Source organism: Lissotriton vulgaris, chromosome 9 (assembly GCF_964263255.1).
Source record: "Lissotriton vulgaris chromosome 9, aLisVul1.2, whole genome shotgun sequence".
NCBI lineage: Eukaryota > Metazoa > Chordata > Amphibia > Caudata > Salamandridae > Lissotriton > Lissotriton vulgaris.
In genome coordinates, this window is record NC_141697.1 from 357,435,127 (window position 1) to 357,457,409 (window position 22,283).

Consider the following 22,283-nt stretch of genomic DNA (forward strand, 5'->3'; position numbering starts at 1 on the left):
GATTAAAGACCCATCTGCTGAGCTCTTTCTGGAGAACTGGATCATTAATGAGCTGGCCTCCAAGAGACTTAAAAAAAATTTCAATATAGAAAGAGCCCACAGAGCACTTCCTCCACCGCCTCATCCTGGAGCCCCACCAAGAGCTGTCATAGCCTGTTTTTTTTAATTATAGAGATAGAGACATTATTCTGCAGATCATCCGTTCTAAATGGCGACAATCATATCAAGGACACACCATTGAAATGTATCCTGACTGTACATAAAAAGTACAGAAACAAAAGAGAACCTTCCTGGAATGAAATGCCGTCCTCGGGACGCCGGGCTGAAGTACAGTCTTCTCTAATCAGTCAAGTTGCGGGTGGAACAAAAAGGAAAAGCCTTTTTTCTTCCTGTCGGCGATGGAAGTGACATTATGGCTGGATGAGTCTAGCCACTCAGACTCATCTTTGGTGCTGCAGTTGAGATCTGACAGGTCCTTGCGGAGGGTGGGACTGGCTAGGAAGGAGCAAAGCCCGGGCCGCTCAACAGTCCCATGGGGACCAGAGCAGCAGCCCGAGTAGAATCCGTGTGCATCCGGTTTTAACCTTGCAAATGGTGGAGTCAGATTCTGACTCCGAAGACAGATCACAGGATGTAATTCTAGACTCACTTTTGCAAAGGATGCCGTGAGCTGAGAGTGCAGCAAAGAACCTTACAGATAAGTATAATAGTCTCACACAAAGGAATGGTGTAGCAGCCAAGTTAAAAAATGTATTTTAGTAACTTACTAGCACGGGCAGGGGGACCAATCCCCGCCCTACAGGGTCCAAGTCACGAGCTGGGAGCTGGAGGCTAGTCCTCACACCCTGCTGTCTGCTCAGTTGCTTATAAGTTAAGACTGTGGGAGTATTAACTTAAAGGCACCAAGATTAAGATAAACATTTTGACAGAGAATTTTGAACATTGGTGCACTAGTTATTCACATCTTGTAATTTGGGAGGGTGAATTTCTACGGTCAAGAGGATGCAGGATCAGCAGTGCTGCCAGAGGGTGGGAGGAGTGGGGATTTTAGTTTGTTCAACCAGTTGGGGCATGGTGGATGTCTTTCAGGAATGTGTCCTCTCGATGTGTCATATACGCAGTTCTAATCCAACTCGCTAGGGGGAGTCTGAGAGGGGTGGTTGATAGTGGGAGGGGAAAAGCACTAAAGGTAAAATGACGCGGATGGCTTCTAATTAATTGAAAATACTCACTTGGAATGTCTGAGGACTGGCAGCGTTTGAGACCCGCCACCTGGTACTGAGAACATTCTCCTGCCACACACCAGCAACTAACACGTTTAGCCATCTACACTATTGTTTAATCTCACATGAGCTGATCCTGGATGTAAAAGGGATAAAATACCAATCATGGTATATCTCAGACCATTCACCTGTCTTGCTCAGCTTGGAAGGACGGGGATGTCTAACATTGGGAGATTTATATAATAATGGCCAAGTTGTGATGAGGGAATGTGCAGAGGCTTCCTTTAATTTGGGTAGTGGACAATTTTTGCAATATGCAAAAATCTCTCGAGTAGCTAAACAAAAATGCTGCAAGCAATGCTATGTATGGCCCAGGGTCGGCATCTGATTACTGACATATATCGGGCGATACGAGATGATATGCCAAGGAAACTACTTCCCACACAGACGAGATGGGATGAGGCGGTGGGCAACCCTACGACAGCACAAAAAGGGGTCAGGATACATGATGGGGTTAAATTGGTGAGCTCTAACGCTCGATTTAAACTAGTTCAAAATAATTTTGTTCACCAGGCTTACCTTACCGACCAAAGTGCTGAGCAAAATATACCCAGAGAGGTCCAGTATTTGCCCCCGGTGTGGGGGAGTGGATTCAAGCTTTTTGCCCATGGTATGGCCATGACTGCTTGTCGCCCCCTTCTGGTCGGATGTTCTACAGAAACTCCGGGCAGCCACGGGATGAGAGGTTCCCAGGGAAATTCGGACAACACTATTAGGACTACTGCCCACACCCAAGAATAGGAAACTGAGCAGGAAATTTGTACTATTAGGACTACTATTAGCAAAAAGGTGTATTGCGATAACAAGGCTAAACCTGACACCCCCAAAGTGAACAAGATCAGACACAACAAAAAAACATAGACATGGAGCAAACATTCACAAGGTGGAAGAGGGGAGGGCAGAGTTGAGGGATAAGGTTGGCACAAGTTAAAATCACATGAATAGCAAACGAAAAGGGGAATGAACAAGGAGTTGAAATAACGCGCATATTATACAAAATGTGAAATATTGACCAGGTGCGTACATGAAATGTATACTAGCTTGATGAATTGCATATTATCAACATATTCTCTGACATAAAGAAACTGTTTGTAGGACTCCTGAGTTCATCTAAAATGGGAATTCTAGACTAGTAATTAGCAGCTGCATTCCAGCAGATCACAAGAAATAGGAAAAATGTGTCCAAATTTCCCATCAATCATGGTGGTATGGGGTTTGTCACAATCATAGATTAGATACCATATGCTTACCCTATGTCTCTTGCTATGAAACATCTACATTTGTGATCTCCTTTTACACAATTCTTAGATGATAATGGGTGACACTCCTATACTCCTACTCCTCTCCCCCAAAATTATTATGTATTCATATATAGACCAGCCTCTCCTAAATCCAGACTATATATGTGACTTCTTCTTTTGTAATGTTGTTTATATCGTTTTTCATACCATGTTATATTATGTATTGACTTAATATTTCTTCAATAAACGTACTTTTAAGTTTGAAAACTGAGTGCAACTAATCAAGGGGACGCCTGCACTAGAAATCGCTCTTTTTTTTCTTTGTGAAGGTATACTGAATTCCAGAGAGTTTGAGAATACCAAATTGCACAGTCCTTTAGTGCACCCTGCAGAATATAACATACCCTTTTTTCACAATGTGATCTTTTAAAAGGTTGATGTCATGGACTAAGCACTTTAAAATAATCAATAAGACATTACCTGTGTGCCAGAGACTTGACCCATTTCATTACTGTTGGTCCTGAGAGAGCATCCTGCACCTGCTTCATTTTTCCCTCTTTGGGGAGAATCAGTAAAGCACTGGTATCTCCTTTGTATGGTATTTTCACCACAGTACAGTGAAGATCTTCATCGTAGTCGCTGCTGTACATTCCTGAACGGAACATCATGGGCACCTTCACAACTGTCTTCTCATCCACATGAAAGTCATCTTCTTTTGTGTTTTCCTCTTCGAAAGGCATCTCCCATTTTCCTAGAAGGGAAAATGCGTATTGTTATTGCATGATAATTTAGGGTACCTATCTCCTGTAAATGTAAGAGAATGTTCCTTGTGCATTCCTAAAAGTTTTGTTTCTAGAGGAAAATCAGTCACCAAGATTTATACTACAGGGATTCTTTACTGAATATTATTCACTTATCTCTCTCCTTTACTCTCTCTTCCCCCTGCCTATCATGTTCCCCGACCCAAGGAACACACACAGGACACCAGATGGTTATCGGAGGTACCTTTATTTGTTATTCGTCTTGGGTGATACAGCCATGCTTATCTGCGACCTCTCGCCCCGAGAGAAAGAGATGTTCTGCTCTCGTGTCGCGTCGGCTCCCGTGTCTCTGTCTCCTCAGATCTCTTCGATCAGTCTTGTTGGCTTTCAACATTCTTGTCTCGGTCGTTGTTCTTTGATGCCTTGTGTTGGTTCATCCAGTGGTGCATCTCCTGTCAGTTCTTGTTTCGGCAGGTCTTCTTCTTTGGGTTTTAGTTCCTTGAAATAGGAGCTTTTCTCGTGATATGGCGTTGGCCCGCTGAGGCTGTGATCATGTGCCCGCTTACTTTCGTCACTGTCAGCGGGTCTTTTGAGAAGGTACTGTCTGACTTCCTTGCTTGTCGCTGTTTCACAAGCACTGTGTCTCCTTCTTCTAGGTCGTTGCTGGTGGCATGTCTTCTTCGATCTGCGTATGCTTTCATCTTCGCTTTCTGTTCTTTATCTCTTGTGGCAATGTCTTTGTGTTCCTTTTTCTCTCCTTCTTTGATTTGTGTTAGTCGTGTTATGCTCATCCTTCCTAGTACCAGCTCGGCGGGACACCTTCCCGTGGAGCTATGCGGTGTGTTTCGGTAGTCCCTAAGTATTTGACACAGTGCTTGTCCAATCAAAATTTCAGTCAATTTTGTTCTTTGCACTGCCTTCTTGATGGTCCCGATGAACCGTTCGGCCGTCCCATTTGCTTGTGGCCACAACGGTGTTATCCGTCTGTGATTTATTCCCAGGTACACCATGAACCTCTTGAACTCTTCGCCTGAAAATGGTGGACCATTGTCCATCTTGAGCGTTTGGGGTGAGCCCCATGCTGCAAAGATGCCGTCTAGCACAGGCAGTGTCGCCTTTGCTGATGTAGATGATACCGGTCGTACTAGGGGAAATCTTGAATACGCATAGATTATGACCAGCAGGTAGCTTCCTGTTTCTAGGGGCCCGTAGAAATCTGCTGCTAGCTCTGGCCGCACTGTCGCTGGTAGCGGGGACATTTGTAGAGGTTCTGGTTTTGAAGGTGGTCCTGTTACCTGACACACGTGGCACCTTGTCACTAAGTCTTCCACCATGCTGTCTAGTCCCGGGAACCACACCTTTACCCGCAGATTTTTTTCGAAGCCACCATTCCTCGGTGTGATTCGTGTGCTAGTTCCACTTTTCTTCTTCTCAGCGTTTGGGGAATCACTATCCTAGTGCCTCTCATCATTATCCCATTGTGATGGGATAATGATGAGTTCCTCATGGATTCTCTTGAATGCTAGTAGCTCTTCCTTGTCTACTCCGCTTTCTTCCCTAGCATAGCCATTCACGTGCCTCCACCTTTGCATCTTGGTGATCCTCATTGCTTCTTGCAAAGTGACGTCTTGCCTCGTCTCCTCCTCTAGTTCATCCAGTGTTATCGTTGCTGGTGTGCTGAGCTTCAGTGCAAAATTTAGGTATTCTTCCGCCATCGTGGTCACTTTTGAATTTTGTGGCAGAGGGTGTCGTGACACGTAGTCTGCAGGGTTTTGCTCTTTTCCGGGCTTGTGAATTATCTTAAAATTGTAATCCATGAGCCTGATTCCCCACCTTTCTATTCGTGGCGGTATCTTGGCGTTGGGATTGCCGTAGATTGTGATCAACGCCTGATGGTCCGTAATGATTGTAAAAGGCTTTCCATAGATAAACATGTGGAAATGTTCGCAGGCCCACACTACCGCTAGACTCTCTTTTTCTGGTTGGGAGTACCTCCCCTCAACCTTCGTCAGACTCTTGCTCCCATATGCCACTATGTGTCGTGGGGAGTCTCCCTGGCTGGTACTGTGTCAAAATTTCTCCCAATCCGACCGGGCTGGCGTCCACTGTCAGCTCTGTGCATAACTTTGGGTCAAAGTAGGCCAGGTGATCCACTGCTGTCACTGCCCTCCTTATTTCTTCGAACCCCTTGTCACATTCTGAGGTCCACAGGAAACTCTGTCCTTGTTTGGTTAGGTCTCGTAGCGTTGCACTTACAGTGGCGAAGTCTTTGATGTATCGCGCACAGTAGCTTGCTAGCCCCAGGAACCATCTCACTACCGCTAGGTCGGTGGGCTTCTTTGCCTTTTCTAGTGTTTCCAGTTTGCTGTGGTCTGGGCGCATTCCTCTTTTTGAAAATATGTGACCGAAAAATACCAGCTCAGTTCGCCCCAAATCGCACTTTTCTTCATTCAGTGTCAGGCCTGCTTCCTCTAGATGTGAGCACACCTCTCTTAGAGCTGTGTCGTGCTCCTCTTTAGATTTGCCAAATACAAGGATATCGTCACTATAGTTCAAACTGTTTTTGACTGGTCTGAGCACTTGCCGTATTGTCTCTTGAAATATTTCTGCAGCTGATGGGATCCCAAAGCTCAAACGCTTGTCTCGGAACAGTCCTACGTGAGTGGAGAAGGTCTTGATATACCGCGACTGTGGGTCTAGTTCCAGTTGGTGATACCCTTTGCATAGGTCCAGCTTTGAGAAACACCTCGTTCCTGTGAGAAGGCTAATCATGTCATCTAAATGTGGCCCCGGGTGTCGCTCACGCTCAATGGCTCTATTTGGGACATTCATGTCTACACATATTCTTATTTTTGACTTGTCTTTCTTCGGGACGGCTACTATCGGTGACACCCATGGTGTCGGTCCTTTTGCTGGCTCTATTATGTCCTGTCGGAGTAGGGCCTCTAGTTCGTCTTCCACTTGTGGCTGCAGGTGTATGGGCACTCTTCTGTGGTGTTGTGCCACTGGCCTAACTGTCTCGTCGATGTGCAGTGTTATCTGTTTTCCTCTCAGCTTGCCCAACCCTTGTAGTAACCTGGGGAATTCTTTCAGGATATTTTTCTTTTCAGACATGTTGTATGCCATTTCCATCAGCCCCATCACTTGACCCGTGACATTGCTCAATAAGCATGGTGCAGGGATGTCTCCTTTGAGCACATGTATTTCTTCTGACAGTCTTTGATTTTTGTATGTTAGATCTTCTTTGAATTTCCCCATGTTGATCACCGGTCTTTTTGCTCCCCAAGTGAATACTTGTATCCGGGATGGCGTGAGGATTGGCTTCACTTTGATTCTTTCGTACTCCGAGATGCACATGATGTTGCATGTCGCGCCACTATCTAGGACGAATTTGGTATTATGTGGTCCCACTTTTATTGTTACTGATTCTGTCTTCTTTATCTTCTTTTTGTCTATTAGACATATTGTTTCCTCCCCTTTTTCCTCGTCTCCAACTGACTCCGAGGTGACGTCCGTCATAAGGTACAGCCGTTCCGTTTTTTCTTCTTTGTGGTCCTCTCCTGATTCTGCGGATGAGCTCCTCACCCCGGTCTCCACATTCCTAATGTGTCTGCTTGTCAGCATTCGCGCTCTTCCTGATCTTCCTCGATCATTTGTAAATTGTACTCCTTGACACACGCTGGCGTAGTGGTTCCTCCCATTGCATTTTCTGCAGGTCTGGTAAGACGCTGGGCATTGGCCTCGTTGTGGGAATTCCAGTCCACATCTGTAACATGTTCCTTCTTGTTGCTTCTTTGTGGTTTTGTCACCTCTGTCTTGTTTCCAGTTTCCTGATTTGTGGTTGTTCGTCATCCGATGAATCTGTTCTCCGCCCCTTACTTGCCCCGTTACATTTCTTTTGCATGCGCAGTTGCTCGTGCTTCTGCCCTTCCAAGTGCGATTCTCCAGCGATATTGGTTCCTTTAATACTCTGGCTCGGAATTCTATGTCGCGACAACCCTCGATGATGCGTAGCCTTATCGCCTGCTCATTGTCGAACTTGTTGAATTCACAGTGTGTCACTAGCTTCCGCAGCCTTGTCGCGAAGTCATCTAGTGACTCTTCAGCTTTTTGGAAGGCGATCATGAAGCTGTACCTCTCGAAATCAACATTTCGTTGCGGATCAAACTTGTCCGTTAGACATGTTATTAACTTGTCGTAGGTAGCTATTTCTTCTTTTGGCAGTGTCACAGGCAGATCCTCCACTTCATCTCCCACCAAGTTCAGAAATAGTCCTTGTTTCTTTGCATCCGTGACGTCTGTTGCGTCTACATACTTTTCAAACCGTCTGACCCATTTCTCCCATCTAATTCCTGTTTGTGGTTCCGCTAAGCTGAATGGCAGTGGCCTCCTGTATTGTGCATTTGGTTTGGGGTCTGCCATCTTGTCTCTTTTCCTTGTTTCTCTTTGTATTCCTTCTTTCTTATATTTGCGCCTTTTCTGGCACTTATTTGTTTTTAGTTTGTGTCTTTCTGTAACACCTTGTATCATTTATTTGTTATTTCTGTCGCTTTCTGATGCTTTTTTCTCTTTGTTTGGTCTCTTATATTGTTTCTTTTTTTTGTTGCTTTGTTTGCTTTCTTTTCTTTTTATTTCTCCTTTGGTGCCCTTTATTCTTGTATGTGCTTTGTTTCGTCCTTTTTTGTTGCTTTGCCAGTGCTTTCCACTTTTTTTTTTGATTTTCCTTATATCGCCGATTTTTCGCTGTGCCTGACCTTTTTAAATGGCCGCAGACGTTTCCTATGATCTGATTGGCTCCTGCGCCTGTTTTTAAAATGGCCGCTGGTGCTCTCGCGGGACTTCGCGTCCAATCAACGCGATGCCTGACTTTAAAATGGCCGCCGCTCTCATTCGCTGTTCCTATTAGCCTGACCCCAATATGGCCGCCGGGACTCTCGCGAGAGCTCGCGCTGCTTCTTTAAGTCTTTCAGCTTTCCTGCTTTTCTTTGTGCGCTATCCGGGAAGATCGCTTTTCTTCTTGGCTCTTTGTGCAGCGATCGGGGTGGGCTCCAATGTCGCTGCTGGCCTCCTGATGATGCTGCACCTCTTCTTCTATTTACGACGCAATCCAGGGTGGGCTCCTGGTTTAAATCGCGATTTCTCCGCGCTGGACACCGGATCCCGCCTCGTCACCAGATGTCGTGTTCCCCGACCCAAGGAACACACACAGGACACCAGATGGCTATCGGAGGTACCTTTATTTGTTATTCGTCATGGGTGATACAGCCATGCTTATCTGCGACCTCTCACCCCGAGGTCCTGGTCCAGTCTGCCCTCCGATCCCTCCCCTGACCGGATGTGGTGTCCGGTGTCCCCTGTCCCCACCCAGGTCCCCTGGGTCCTAGTGCCAACGTCGTGGCAAGACACTGCCCATAAGAAATTTAAGAACATAGGGGCATATTATCAAGGGCCGGTGTTAAAATTATCGCCAGTTTTATCGGCAGGAAACTGCAAATAAAACGGCGATAATGGGCTTGATAATATGCCCTTGTTAATTCCCATAGAGGCCCATGTTAAAACAAGAACATGGGCTTCCATGGGAATTAACAAGAGCGATAAAACGGCGATAAATTTAACACTGGTCCTTGATAATATGCCCCATCATTCGTTAGACTTGAACAAGGTCGCATGGAACTAGGAAAGGTGACAGAAATAATCCCCTTTTGACCTTTAGAGTAGGCTCTCAGTTGACAGCCTCTCATGACTGGCACAATGTGATTCACACCGCTGGTTCTTTGTGTGGATGTGGTACAGGGTGATGAAGCTTGCTGCATTCTGTGGGCTGGCACAGCTGTTGCTGGACCTCACTGGTCTCTGCCAGTATTAATAATAGAGGGGCATATTACCAAGCAATAGCGATAATTATCGCTATGCATGGTTAGCGGGTAAAATTATATCGCCTAGCACCGAGGATTTTTACAGCTGAGATACCTTGATATTATCAAGGTTTATCTCAAAAGCGGTAAAAATCCTGCGAAATGCATGAATATCGCTGAAAAATCAGCGATATTCATGCATTATCGTGACAATACTCTTAGCCATGTTATCCACCTTCCATTGGATAACATGGCTATCAACTGCTTTTGGCAGGCGTTAGCTTTTGGAGATATTCTCGCTTAGAGCGAATATTTTCAAAAGTAGATAATAGGAGATAGCGATGTTAGTGACTGTTTCCAGTCGCTAACATCTTGGCACACCCACTTTGCATGTCATTAACGATAATTATTGCTGACATGCAAAGTGGGCACCAAGATGATCGCTATCTCCTTAAAGCTGTCGCTAACTGGTGTTAGCGACAGCTAGGTAATAGGGCGATAAAATTATCACCACTTTAGCGGGAAAGATTCCCGCTAAAGCGGCGATAAGGCCCTTGGTAATATGCCCCAGAGTTATGTGTTGTCAACACTTTATTTTATCACAAGCCATTCTCATCTTACTTGTCTCCTGTCAAGATCTATTCACTCATCACCGCCCACCAGCTCCAGGTACCCGGGTTTAAATCACGATCATCCCTAAATATCAAAAGAATTACTACTAAATGAACAAAACGTTTAAAAGCTATGTGTACTGTACTGCAACTTGAGATTAACTGGCGCAGCATGAAAAGGTTAACCCGTATAGAAGGGAAAACTTGGTGAGAGATGCTAGTGAGATTCTATAAATGTTTAAACCATAGAGCCACAATAGAGAATCTTCAGCAAACCATATTGGAGATGAATAGAGTACAGCGCTCTGCTACTATGCAGAAATGGTAGAGAGAAAATTCGACAAAAAGTGGAAAATGTCTGTACGTAAAACTAATGAAGAAAAACAAGACCATTGACGTGTAAGCAAATGAATTTCCTGTATTCATTCCACACTTGAAGCCGATATAGCATGCCGGGGCAATTCTGATATTTCTAGTATCTCTGGGCCTGTAATTATCAGGTCTTCGAACTTTAGACCTAATAGGCCCAGAAGTACTGGGAGTTCAGGGCAAAGCTGCATGGACCTGTGGGCAACTGGTGTGCCTGGTTCACACCTCTTCTCTATATCATGGCATAGGTGAAGCAAAATACTCCACCCAACCTAATCTTCCGCCTAAAAATGCAAACAAATTTACAACCTGTTCCATGCAGGTGCTATAAGTGTGCAGATTTGATCCTGTTGCTTACAGGTTTGGAATTATTATTCCTCGGTCCAATGTTATTAGCCATTCTGAGAAAGAAACTAGTAATCACTGAACTAATACTCGGGCATACCAACTGAAGTCTGATATTCTGTCCAACCGGTCTCTCCTTACCTAAATTGGCAACTCGTACTGAGAGCCTCACACACCATTGTTATAAAACAGCTCTCATTTTTCCTAACGCAGGATTTGTAGCAAACCAAAAAAGAGCTTTCATATTCAAATCCTATAGGCTTGCTATAATTACCTTCTGTGTTATTTGCAGCAAAAGTATCTGAAATTCCATTTTGAATACTGGTTGTAATGTGCCATGGGAAGATCTTTGAGTAAAACATCATGAACCAATCAAGGAATTTGCTGACCTGCAGCCAGCCCATCAGAAGAATCTAAAGGCAGTCTTCTAAAACTCTACCTGACCAAGGAAGCTAGGTCAGGAAAATTTAACATGTGTTCCTTCTAATGCACACAGGAAACAAATGTTAATATTTGACCCTATGGGAGCTTCACTCCTTTTCACCAGGCCAGTGGAGGGCTGTCCTTCACTCCCTGGAGGAGGAGTGGCAACATTGACATCCTCAGAAAATCCGTAAAACGCTGCTTTTCACCTAGTCTTTTATTTTCCCCAACAAAAAAATGCAACAAACAAGCATATTAACTTCTGGAAGATCTATTAGTCACAATTGACTTCCTCCATATAACTAAAACACCGCTTTGCACCTAGGTTCACTTAGGTTCACGTATTCCCAACAAACAAGTGCAATAAACAAACATATTAACTTCTGCAACATCACATTTATCATTGACTGACTTCCACCATTAAACTTTTGCTTTCTGATTTAGCAATTGGAGTGCACAGCTAATAAGTCCAAGATGCTTGTAGATGTAAGCAGGATCTTAAATGCAGGTAAGTCAGGTACAAGCCATCAAACCCTCAGAGCAGCTCCACCATGAACCGTCCACCAACCAGCTCCCAACCGACTCCTCAACCCAGCATTCCACCCCATGACATCCCCAAACTTCTAGTTCCATAGCAGATGACATAACCAGGCAAAAGGTAAGAGGAAGAAATAGCAACATTGATAGATCATAGCAACATCCTAAAGGAGAAGGGCTACTGCACAAATATTCTGGAATGACCCTAACATCTTGGAATATTTACAGACAATGAATGCATGTAAGTGCAACACCAGTGTATCAGAAAGAAATGTAAGGACTGCAAAGCTGCTGCATTTCTTCAAGTGATCAAGTAAGATACAATTGCTTGAAATTCACAAATCGGACAGGGTGTGGTTTCACCCTAGAAATCTGCATATACACTCTTGCTACTCTAATGTTATCTTAAGGATGAAAGAAATATCCATGCACGGTTGATGGTGAGGACTCAATATTGCAAATTATAAAAAATATATGCATATGAATGTGATGGGAATAGTTGATGACACTGTATTATACATAGGGGCTAGTAGTCACTGTGTCTACAACGTCCTATTCTTGGAGATCTTTTATTTTGGTGCATCCATACATGGGCAAGGGCAAGATCTAGTCACACAAGTGAAGGTGTGCAATGGTTGGAATGGGCTGGACAACTGAGCTAAACTTTGTGCTGTGACGTGAGGTAGCATTATTTGAGAGGCATTTCAAGAGGCCAATGGTAGAATAGTGTTAATTGAGAGCATCTATGTTTGTTGTTATTTTGTATGATATTTTGGGGTAATATGAGGCTGGCCAGGCTGCTGAAGCGGTTTTAGGCCAGTCCTAAAAAGGCTGCGAGAAGAAGACTTGTGCAACAGAAGTGGAAATGACCTGGACAGAACTCACGTTGGTTGCGGTGCTAAACGTGCCTTTGCTTCTGGATAACAGGCTGTTCCATTAATGTGTAGCCTGCTTCAACTTTTGGAGCCAATCTGTTTTACACCACACTTTTGTGAACAAGCATGGGCGTGGCCAAATTAACTGGCACAGGGCCAGCTCGTAGTAAAAATCTAAATTTGTGGGAGTATGGATCTGCATTGGAAAGCAAGGGGGTGTTCTGTCCCATGGGTAGATCCACTTCAAAGAAAACATAAGACAACCTGCACAGAATGTAATGCAGTAACAAAACCGACACTTAAAAGGTAATGATGTTAATCCACCTGTGAATTCACCTAGAACCATGACAACATGGTTGGCCTTTTAAGAATACAAACCTGTTATATTCAGGTTACACACAGACCATGCAACAATTTCTCACTCAATTTCTAGAGTCGTCATTAGCCGAGATCTTTTTATGTTACTAAAAATCCATACATGGTATATGTATGGGCTTTCCTACGGGTCTCATTGCACACTGCCTGAATTTGTGTCCTTCATATTTTGTTTTTTGCTAATCACACCATACAGTTTTATTCAATGAGCAGTCTACCTCATTGGCTAGTTCATTTGTCTGTGAGTTTGGTATTCTGCCAAAGCACAAGGTCATCACTCTCACACAAAGTCCCTTATAAAGTCTGTTTATCTTTACAAGGGCTCACCTTCTCCACAAACACTGATTCCAGGCCCACGCTTCTAACTGCAGCTCACCACGTCTTGCATGTACAGTGTTTGTGGCCTCTATTTTTTGGAATGGACTCCTATCCCATTCAAAATGGCTGTCCACCTGTAAGCTTCCAATGATTGCGCATGCACAGGCTGCCATTACTGTGGATGGACTTCAGAGCATGCGTACAATAGCCACCCCTGCATAAGCTTGAAGCACAAGCGGCCATCTCTGAATATTTATATAAATGCTTATTTAAAAAAGAAGGCTGCCTATGCATCCACAGTATTGTACCGTTATTAAAAATGTTTTTATTAAGTTTTATGATAAAGTGTTGCAAGACATTTTTGATAAATAGCGAAGCCAAAAAGCTGTCAGTGAGTGCAGACATATTCCATTTGCCAGTGCTTGTTTTATGTGCTGTTATATCAGGCACATCGTTGTGTACATAATTAACAACACTTTCTTTTACGTTTAGCCTCCCAACACACTATTGAGTTCTGCACTCCCCCCTCCCCACCCCCCCCCTCCCCATTCTGGCCAATTCCTTACCCGTCGTCCTTACTCTATTTGAAGTTACGCTAAGAGCAATTTTTCCAGAAAGTAGAAATGCTTTTATTTTTCTTGTTTACTATTTTCCATGCTGGCAAAATCTCCAAGTGAGTTACCGCAGTCTCACTGACTAGCTCTCTAACACCCATGAGATTAGTTTTCTAAGGTCCTTGAATTGCCACCGTTTCAAGTAAGAATTTAAAATAGGTCAATCAATATCACTAAGATAGCAATTTCATTTCAATTTGAGACCTCCATTTTAAATGACTGTCCCGTTGAAAACAGAGCCCAGATTAAAAAGGTACATACAGTAAGTCAGAGGATTTGGATTCTTAGGGGCCCATCACGATGTCGGCCGGATTGCCCCCGCCAGGCTGGCGGTAGCCACCGCCAGCCTGGCAGGGGCAATCCGCCCGACATCCACATTCGTTTCCCCCCCCCGCCATATTAGCATGGCGGGGGGACCTCGGCGGACGGAAAGACCGTCCGCCACTTTCTCCGCCCCGGTCACCTTGCGGCTGGGGAGGAAAAGGATTAATATGGTGGCGGTGTCTATCAGACACCGCCAGCCATAATAGGATGGGTAATTGTGGATGCCTTTCCGTGGCGGCAATGCCGCCACGGAAAGGCATGCGTAGAATCCCTGCTGGGGACCGTTGCAGGCCCCCAGGGACTCCGGGGGGAGGGGGTACACATGGGGGGTACCTATGGTACCCCTCAGCAGTTCCATGTACAGCATGGCAGGCACCGCGCGGTGCCTGCCATGCTGTGCATGGGAGTGCACAGCAGCATGCTTTCCTGCCATTGTGGCAGGCGGTGCTGAGTGCACCACCCCCAAGTTCAAGTTCAAGTTTGGCATTTATATAGCGCACTACTCACCCATAGGGTCTCAAGGCGCTTGAGGGAGGGGGGAATTATTTATCAAATACCCAGGTTTTAAGTTGTTTTCTGAAGGAGAGGTGGTTCTGAGTAAGGCGGAGGTGGGTGGGGAGGGAATTCCAGGTTTTGGCCGCTAAGTAGGAGAAGGATCTTCCCCCCCATGGTGGATCTGTGGATGCGTGGTATTGCGGCGAGGGCTTGATCGGATGATCGAAGTTTGCGGGTGGGGGAGTAAAAGGAAAGGGGCGAGTTGAGGCATTCGGGCCCTAAATCGTATAGGACTTTGTGTGCGTGGGTGAGGAGACAGAACGTTATTCTCTTGTTGACGGGGAGCCAGTGGAGGTCTTTCAGGTGACTGGAAATGTGAGCTTTGCGGGGGACGTCTAGAATGAGTCTTGCTGAAGCATTTTGAATACGTTGGAGTTTTTTCTGTAGTTTGGCTGTGGTTCCGGCATAGAGGGTGTTTCTGTAATCTAGTCGGCTTGTGACCAGTGTGTGGGTGACCGTCTTTCTTGTTTCGGTGGGGATCCAGCGGAAGATTTTTTTGAGCATACGTAGGATGTTGAAGCATGAGGACGAGACGGCGTTGACTTGTCTGGTCATCAATAGGGAGGAGTCTAGGATGAAGCTCAGATTACGTGCGTGGTCCGTAGGTGTGGGGGCGTTTCCCAGCGCCTGTGGCCACCATGAGTCATCCCAGGTGGAGGGGGATGATCCTAATATCAGGACTTCCGTTTTGTCAGAGTTCAGTTTGAGGCGGCTGTTCCTCATCCACTCGGCCACTTCTTTCATCCCTTCGTGTAGATTGGTTTTGGCGGTGTTTGGGTCTTTGGTGAGGGAGAGGATCAGCTGGGTGTCGTTTGCGTAGGAGATGATGTTGAGTTTGTGTTGGCGAGCGATAGATGCGAGGGGACTCATATAGACGTTGAAGAGGGTGGGGATGAGTTATGATCCTTGTGGTACGCCGCAAATGACTTTGGAGGCCTCTGATCTGAAAGGGGGGAGGCGGACTCTTTGGGTTCTTCCGGCGAGGAACGAGGTGATCCAGTTCAGTGCTTTTCCTTGAATCCCGATGTTGCTGAGGCGTTGTATAAGGGTGCTATGACAGACTGTGTCGAAGGCTGCGGAGAGGTCGAGTAGGATGAGGGCAACTGTTTCTCCATTGTCCAATAGTTTTCGAATGTCATCTGTTGCTGCGATGAGGGCGGTCTCGGTGCTGTGTTTGGCTCGGAATCCGGATTGTGATGGGTCAAGGGATTTGTTGGATTCGAGGAAGGCGGCAAGTTGACTGTTGACAGCTTTCTCAATGACTTTGGCAGGGAAAGGGAGGAGCGAGATAGGGCGGTAGTTCTTAAGTTCAGTGGGATCTGCTGTGGGTTTCTTCAGGAGGGGGCTGAGTTCGGCGTGTTTCCAGCTTTCCGGGAAGGTATCAGAGTTGAAGGAGCAGTTGATGACGTCTCGAAGGTGGGGAGCGATGATGGAGTCTGCTTTGTTGAAAATGTGGTGGGGACATGGGTCAGTTGGCGATCCTGAATGGATGGAGTTCATCAGGCGGATGGTGTCTTAAGTGGTGACTGGGTTCCAGGTGCAGAGGTTGTTGGGAAGGGGATTTAGTTCGGAGGTGTGTGGGGTGGACTGGTCACCGGACTGGTTAACAAAGCTGTTGTGTATGTCGGCGATTTTGTTGTGGAAGAATGAGGCTAGGGAGTCGCAGAGGTCTTGGGAGGGAGTGATGTCGTTGGTGCTGGCTGAGGGATTGGTGAATTCTTTTACGATGTTGAACAGTTCCTTGCTGCTGTGGGCGTTGTCGTCGAGTTGATCCTTGAATGCTGTTTTCTTGGTGGATCGGATCAGTTGATGGTGTTTACGGATGGCGTTCTTGAAAGTGGCTAGGATTTCGGTGGTTGGTTTTTTTTTCCAGGCTTTCTCGAGGGTGCGGCATGTCTTTTTGGATTTCTTAAGTTCATCATTGAACCAGGGGGCTTTTTTGTGACCTTGTATGGTAGGGTTGTTTTTCAAGGGTGCTAATTCAGCGCTGCGGGTGATCCATTGTGCAAGGTGGTAGCTGCTTGGTTTGGGTCTGATGAGTAGGCAGGAGGGTATTGGTGGAGCGATGTGAGAAGCTGGTCGGTGGTGATTTTGTTCCAGTTTCTGCGGGGAATTGGTTGTGGGTGGTTGTGGGTCGAAGTTTTTTTGTAGTTGAAGTGCACGCAGCTGTGATCTGTCCAATGGAGAGCTGTGGTGTAATTGAAGGAGATGTGCTTGCTGGAGGAGAAGATTGGGTCGAGCGTGTGTCCGGCACAATGGGTGGGGGTGTTAACAAGTTGTTTGAGTCCAAGATTTGTAAGGTTGTCCAGAAGGGTGATAGTGTTGCTGTCTTTGTTCTTTTCCAGGTGGAAATTGAGGTTGCCTAGTAGAATGTAGTCTTCGGAGGGAAGGGCGTGTGGACTGATGAAGTCAGTGATGTCCTCGCTAAATTGTGTGCGGGGTCCTGGTGGTCTGTAGATGAGGGTGCCTCTGAGTGTGGTCTTGGAGTCGATGTATATCTGGAAGTGGAGGTGTTCGGCGTCTGCGAGGTTTTCGTCAGAACTGGTCGTGATGCGGATGGTGTTCTTATGAACAATGGCAATGCCTCCTCCTAATTGGTTGGTGCGGTCCTTATGGATAATCTTGTAGCCGTCAGGGATGGCAATGGCGATGTCGGGCGTTGATGAGGCATTCATCCAGGTTTCTGTGAGAAAGGCGACGTCCGGCGAAGTGGTGTCGAGTAGATTCCAAAGTTGAATGGCGTGTCTATGGACTGAGCGGGTGTTGAGAAGGATACATTTCAGGTGGTTGGAGTCGGGACTCTGTTTGGTGTTTGTGGGTTTGGTGAGGGTCCTGATGCAGTCGAATTTGCAGGAATTGCAGGAGAATGGACCATGGGTGTGTCCTGGGGCGGCTTGGGAGCAGTTAGGGAGTCGGCTGGGGTTGAGTGCTGAGAGGGCAGCTGCGTCGAATGTAATTGGGGGGGAGTGGTTTTTGCGGGGGCCAGGGGGTCTGGCACTGGGCGTGGTCCAGGCGCGGACGGGCGTAGACGGGCTTACCTTTGGCGCACCTTCGGCGCGCATGGGGCGCGATCGCTGCGCGTGAACGCTGCACGTCAGCTGTTCTGACATATGTAGATAGCGGAGGGGGAGGGGCGAGGGAGGGTCAGCTGGGAGGTGGGAGCATGTTGGAGGGACGGGCTGGGATGGCACAACAACAAAATGGCAGCTACAAAAACAAATTTATGCAGAGTGAGGTTGGGGCGAGCAGTGAAGCTATATTACTAAAAATTAAGTTACAAACAACAGTGATGAATGGTAAACGCTATGAAGGATCACAAAGCAGCGCTATGATCAGAGCACGAATAAAGCACAATGCGGCGCTACGATTTTGAGCAGAATGAAATCACAAAGCAGCGCTATGATCAGAGCACGATTAAAGCACAATGCAGCACTATGAATTTTTTGCAAGATGAAAGCACAGAGCACAAGCAGCGTTGAAATAGCGCTACGATACCCAGGAGGATTGAGGGGAGCGACCGCTTCTGCACGGGTCAGGACGGTCACAGCTCTCTGAGGGGGTGGGGTCAACCTATACTATCAGTGGGAGGGAGGGTCAGCTGGGAGGCGGGAGCGTGTTGGAGGGACGGGCTGGGACGGCACAACAACAAAATAGCAGCTACAAAAACAAATTTAAGCAGGGTGAGGTTGGGGCGAGCTGTGGAGCGCTATTACTAAAAATTAAGTTACAAACAACAGTGATGAATGGTAAACGCTATGAAGGATCACAAAGCAGCGCTATGATCAGAGCACAAATAAAGCACAATGCGGCGCTACAATTTTGAGCAGAATGAAATCACAAAGCAGCGCTATGATCAGAGCACGATTAAAGCACAATGCGGCGCTATGAATATTTTGCAAGATGAAAGCACAGAGCACAAGCAGCGTTGGAATAGCGCTACGATACCCAGGAGGAGTGAGGGGAGCGACCTCTTCTGCACTTTGGGGGGCGCATCCCAATGGTGGTGACAGGACCCCCGCCCTTAAGGCGGGCGGTCCCTATTACCACGAGGATGGCGGGCGGGCAAAGTCTGCCCGCCATCCTAATGGGGCCCTAAGTGTGAAAGCACCTAGATCGTTAATAATTACCACAACTTTACACCTACAACGATGGAAGCAGGCTTTGCAGCACTGTATTATTAAAGACGAGGGCCACAATGTCAACAGTTTGAATGAGGAGTTCTGCCAGAGGTAATCAGAACTTACACTCATTTTTAGCCACATCTGATATTTGCTAATAAGGGCTCCAACAGCAGTTCTTCCGCCAGTAACAAAACATCAGCTGAAAACAATGTTTCGGTGAAATGGAAGTTGCAGATGAATCTAGACCAGCTCCCAACTCACTGGTGTATGAAGGTATGGGGTCAAGAGAACAGCGCCAAACAGCTGTAATGCATTCATGGATCTGAACAACTCTCGAGATGTCAGACCTGCCTCCGAACACTCTGAGTGGGCTGTGGTGAGTAAAGATCTTTGGAAACATGTATCTACACTGTATATATTTAATTATTACCTTTCTTTTTCTTTCTTTTCTGAACTGCAGAAAGCATCTCTGATAACCACTGGGTCCACGGCACACAGCCATTCGTTAATGCCATTCATTTGTATTGCTTATGCTGTTCAAAACAGAAGCTCTCTTTGGAAGGTTACAAGTTGAACAGAGCTGGTAAACATACATTTGGTGAAGGAGTGGTTTTCTCGGTTAGAGGTGTAATTGCTCTGTAAAACCTCTAGGAAGCACTTAAGGTGAAGATTACCATTGTTATATGTTATGTTTATTTGAAAAGCGCACTATTACCCCTTAAGGTATCCTAGTGTGGTGCAGGTGTGTGCATCTAGCCTCGACTTCGGCAGGGGTGTTTATTCAAAAAGGCAGGACGGGGAGCTCAAGAAGTTGACCAGCGCCTCATCCTTGCTCTGTTTAACTGACTGAGATTTTGGATAGGTGACATAAGGATCTACAGAGTCACTTATTACCATATCTTTATTGTACCTGCAGACCTAATTGTTTTGAATTATTTATATCTGTATATGAAATCAATAACCTTTTTTACGACTTGATAAATTCTATTTTCTTATACACCTCTTGTGTTTGTTGTTTATGTTTCTTGTATGTATTTTGATAATTTGTGGTCACATATCAAATTTAGATGAATTAATTTCCTGAAAGGATCATTAACTTATCCTTCATAGTCAGTTGAATCACCAATCGTTGCTTAAACAAATTCCCTTGTAGGCACCTATACCTTTCTACTTAATCACCCAAGCCCTCAAGGGTATTTCGGGTTGCTCCCTGTTTTTTAATCAGTGTTCTAAAATGTCTGTAAACAGCCTTTGAAGATTACTAGGAGTATCAAACACTAACCATCTTGAAAGGAATGCCATTCTTTAAAGTTGCCTGCCTTGAGGGTTTTATACTCCAGATCAGAGATAATCTGCCATTCACCTCTCATTATTCTACCATCTGTATTCCTATGTCATTGAAAGCATCTTTGCAGTGTGACAAGCAAATGTCAAATATCATAGGCAGGCCTTTTTATATTTTGAAAAAGCCAATGTCAAAGGCAGTAAGAAGACATTATAATATATTGAAAGTTTTCGTAGGATAGGGTTTGTGCAATGTCTGTCCATAAAGCCATTTTTATATGTAGTATTTAGCTGTGTCTGAATAAACGTACCTTTTGTTTTTAAAACAAAAGTGCTAGTTGAACGTTATTTTTTAAAGTGTTTTAGAGTTCATTGCTGAGTATCTTTCCGGCAGTGTCTCCTTCAATAAGCCGTGGAATGCTCTGTCATGCTGTGCTCGCTGACCTAAGAGTTAAGGGCTAACGGGAGGCTTCTTGGTCTCTAGTTTGGGTCAAGTAGTAGAATGGCCCTGTTTCACCATATGTACAAACCCCAGCTATCATATTTGAGTCACAGTAGCCCAAGACTGGTGACAGTAAAATGATTATCATTTTCTTTTGCATCCATAGTTGATAAGGAAAAAGGGATTGGCTAACATTGAAATAATTCTCAAAAGGGGTACAGGAGATTTGACGAGAAAATAAAATATGTCCATATATAACACACTAAAAGGTTAATAAAAAGTAAACGTATCACCTTCAATGGCTTGCAATCTACAGACTCAGAGTATAATGAGATTATTTAAAAACACACATTTTAATAGAAAGTTGAAGTACATCTTGAGAGGACTGCAGTGCTTAATTCAACATCTGAAGCTGTGCAGTTTTGTACATTACATTTCATTTAATTTCTACAGACGTTCACAAATCTTATCTAGATCTGCAAAGATGTAGACAGCATTGTAAGCAACCTTAGCTGAGATAAGAGATTCAAACAAACGAAAAATATACAAATTAGAAGGAAAGTAGTAGAAACCTTAATTAAAGACTTTTATAATGCATTTTTTTGAATCTGTAAATTAGTATTAGCAATTAAGCCTGGGTCCACCAGTGCAGTATCGCAGTCAGTCTTACCTCTGAAGAAAATGTAGTTGACTAGAACCATTGCAGTCTGCTGATCAAGACTCTTCAGGAAGTCAACTATTTTTCCGTTTGTGTGGGTCTTCACATAATCGTTTATCTGTTTTTTTGCTTCTTCTTCATTTTCAAAATTGGTTGAAAAGGCTTCTGAATGAAATTGGGTTTTGACATCATTTAGAAATGTGGGCAGAAGTTTCAATCCCTCCTTGATAAACAGGGCATTTCCAATGCTGAGTTGCAGCTCACCATCAGCTTTGTTTAGCATCTCGATAAGGTGACTGAAGCTCTCGTGGATATCGTCTATTGAAATGCTCGAAAGGTCAGAGTTCAGGCCATGTAAGATTTGACCCAAAGTGGCATTTTTTGCACCTACAGACAACATTGCCAGGGCAGTTGCAATACTTACAGGGGAGAAGAATACATTACGGGACTCTCCTACCCCAAGAGAGTGATTAAAGAGTTGGAATGCAAAATTTGAAATGGGCTGTGAAATTTTGTGGCAGGCCATAGTTTCATTTCCATGGTGTTTGTGGTGATGGTTATGATGGTTATGCTGGTGATGAGAGTGGTGGTCAGAGTGGCCATGTTTGCCTTCTTTTCCATGCCCTCCGTGGTCATCGTGGCCTTTATGGCCTTCGTGATGATCGCAGAGGACTAATCCATAAAACAGGGTGGCAAATAAACAGAGATATAGTGCAGACTTCATGTTCTTTTGAGAGAGTATCTGTGAAAACAGGGAAAAGTTAGCATTCCTACAAACAGGAACAATTTCGCCAAGCAATTCCTTAGACAATAAATTAATTCACTTAAGAGTGTGTTTTTTGTTTCCACCATTGCTTCTGTACTAGGTGGCATGTACTTGATGTTGCCTGGCTTCTAAACCCAGGGTTTCACTACTCTTGGAGCCTCATTTATGAGAAATGACGCATCACTGCGTGAAAGCAGCGATACGTCACTTCTCAATGCGCACTCCTTGCGACATTCCTGATGCGTCATATTTAATGTAGGACGCATCATGTCACAAGGAGTTACAGATACGTCAGTATTTCTGACGTATCTGTAAGCGCAAAAGTGACGCATTGCTGGAGTGTGTCCCAAAAGTGACGCAACTCCAGCAATGCGTCCTTTCACATGGGGCAAGCCCCATCTGAAAGGGCCTGCATCAGTCTTACTCCTGCTGTGAGGCAGGCGCAAGATTTTGACGCAACGGCGTCCTAAAACTCATGCAGTGAAATCTCATAGATTTCACTGCGTCACTTCTACGACCTTTCCTT

The 22,283-nt window shown here is 45.2% G+C and overlaps 1 protein-coding gene across 1 annotated transcript in view; it reads right to left on the reverse strand.

Moving 5' to 3' along the window:
- LOC147690130 (alpha-1-antitrypsin-like) overlaps positions 1–22,283 on the reverse strand; it is an 85,001-nt gene that overhangs the window by 58,857 nt on the left and 3,861 nt on the right. Inside the window, exons 2-3 of the mRNA XM_086937731.1 lie at positions 21,004–21,733; positions 3,005–3,275 (exon numbers count right to left, since the gene is read on the reverse strand). Of these exons, the coding sequence (XP_086793857.1) occupies positions 3,005–3,275; positions 21,004–21,715 (983 nt within the window). The 5' untranslated portion in view covers positions 21,716–21,733. The remainder of the gene's footprint in view (positions 1–3,004; positions 3,276–21,003; positions 21,734–22,283) is intronic.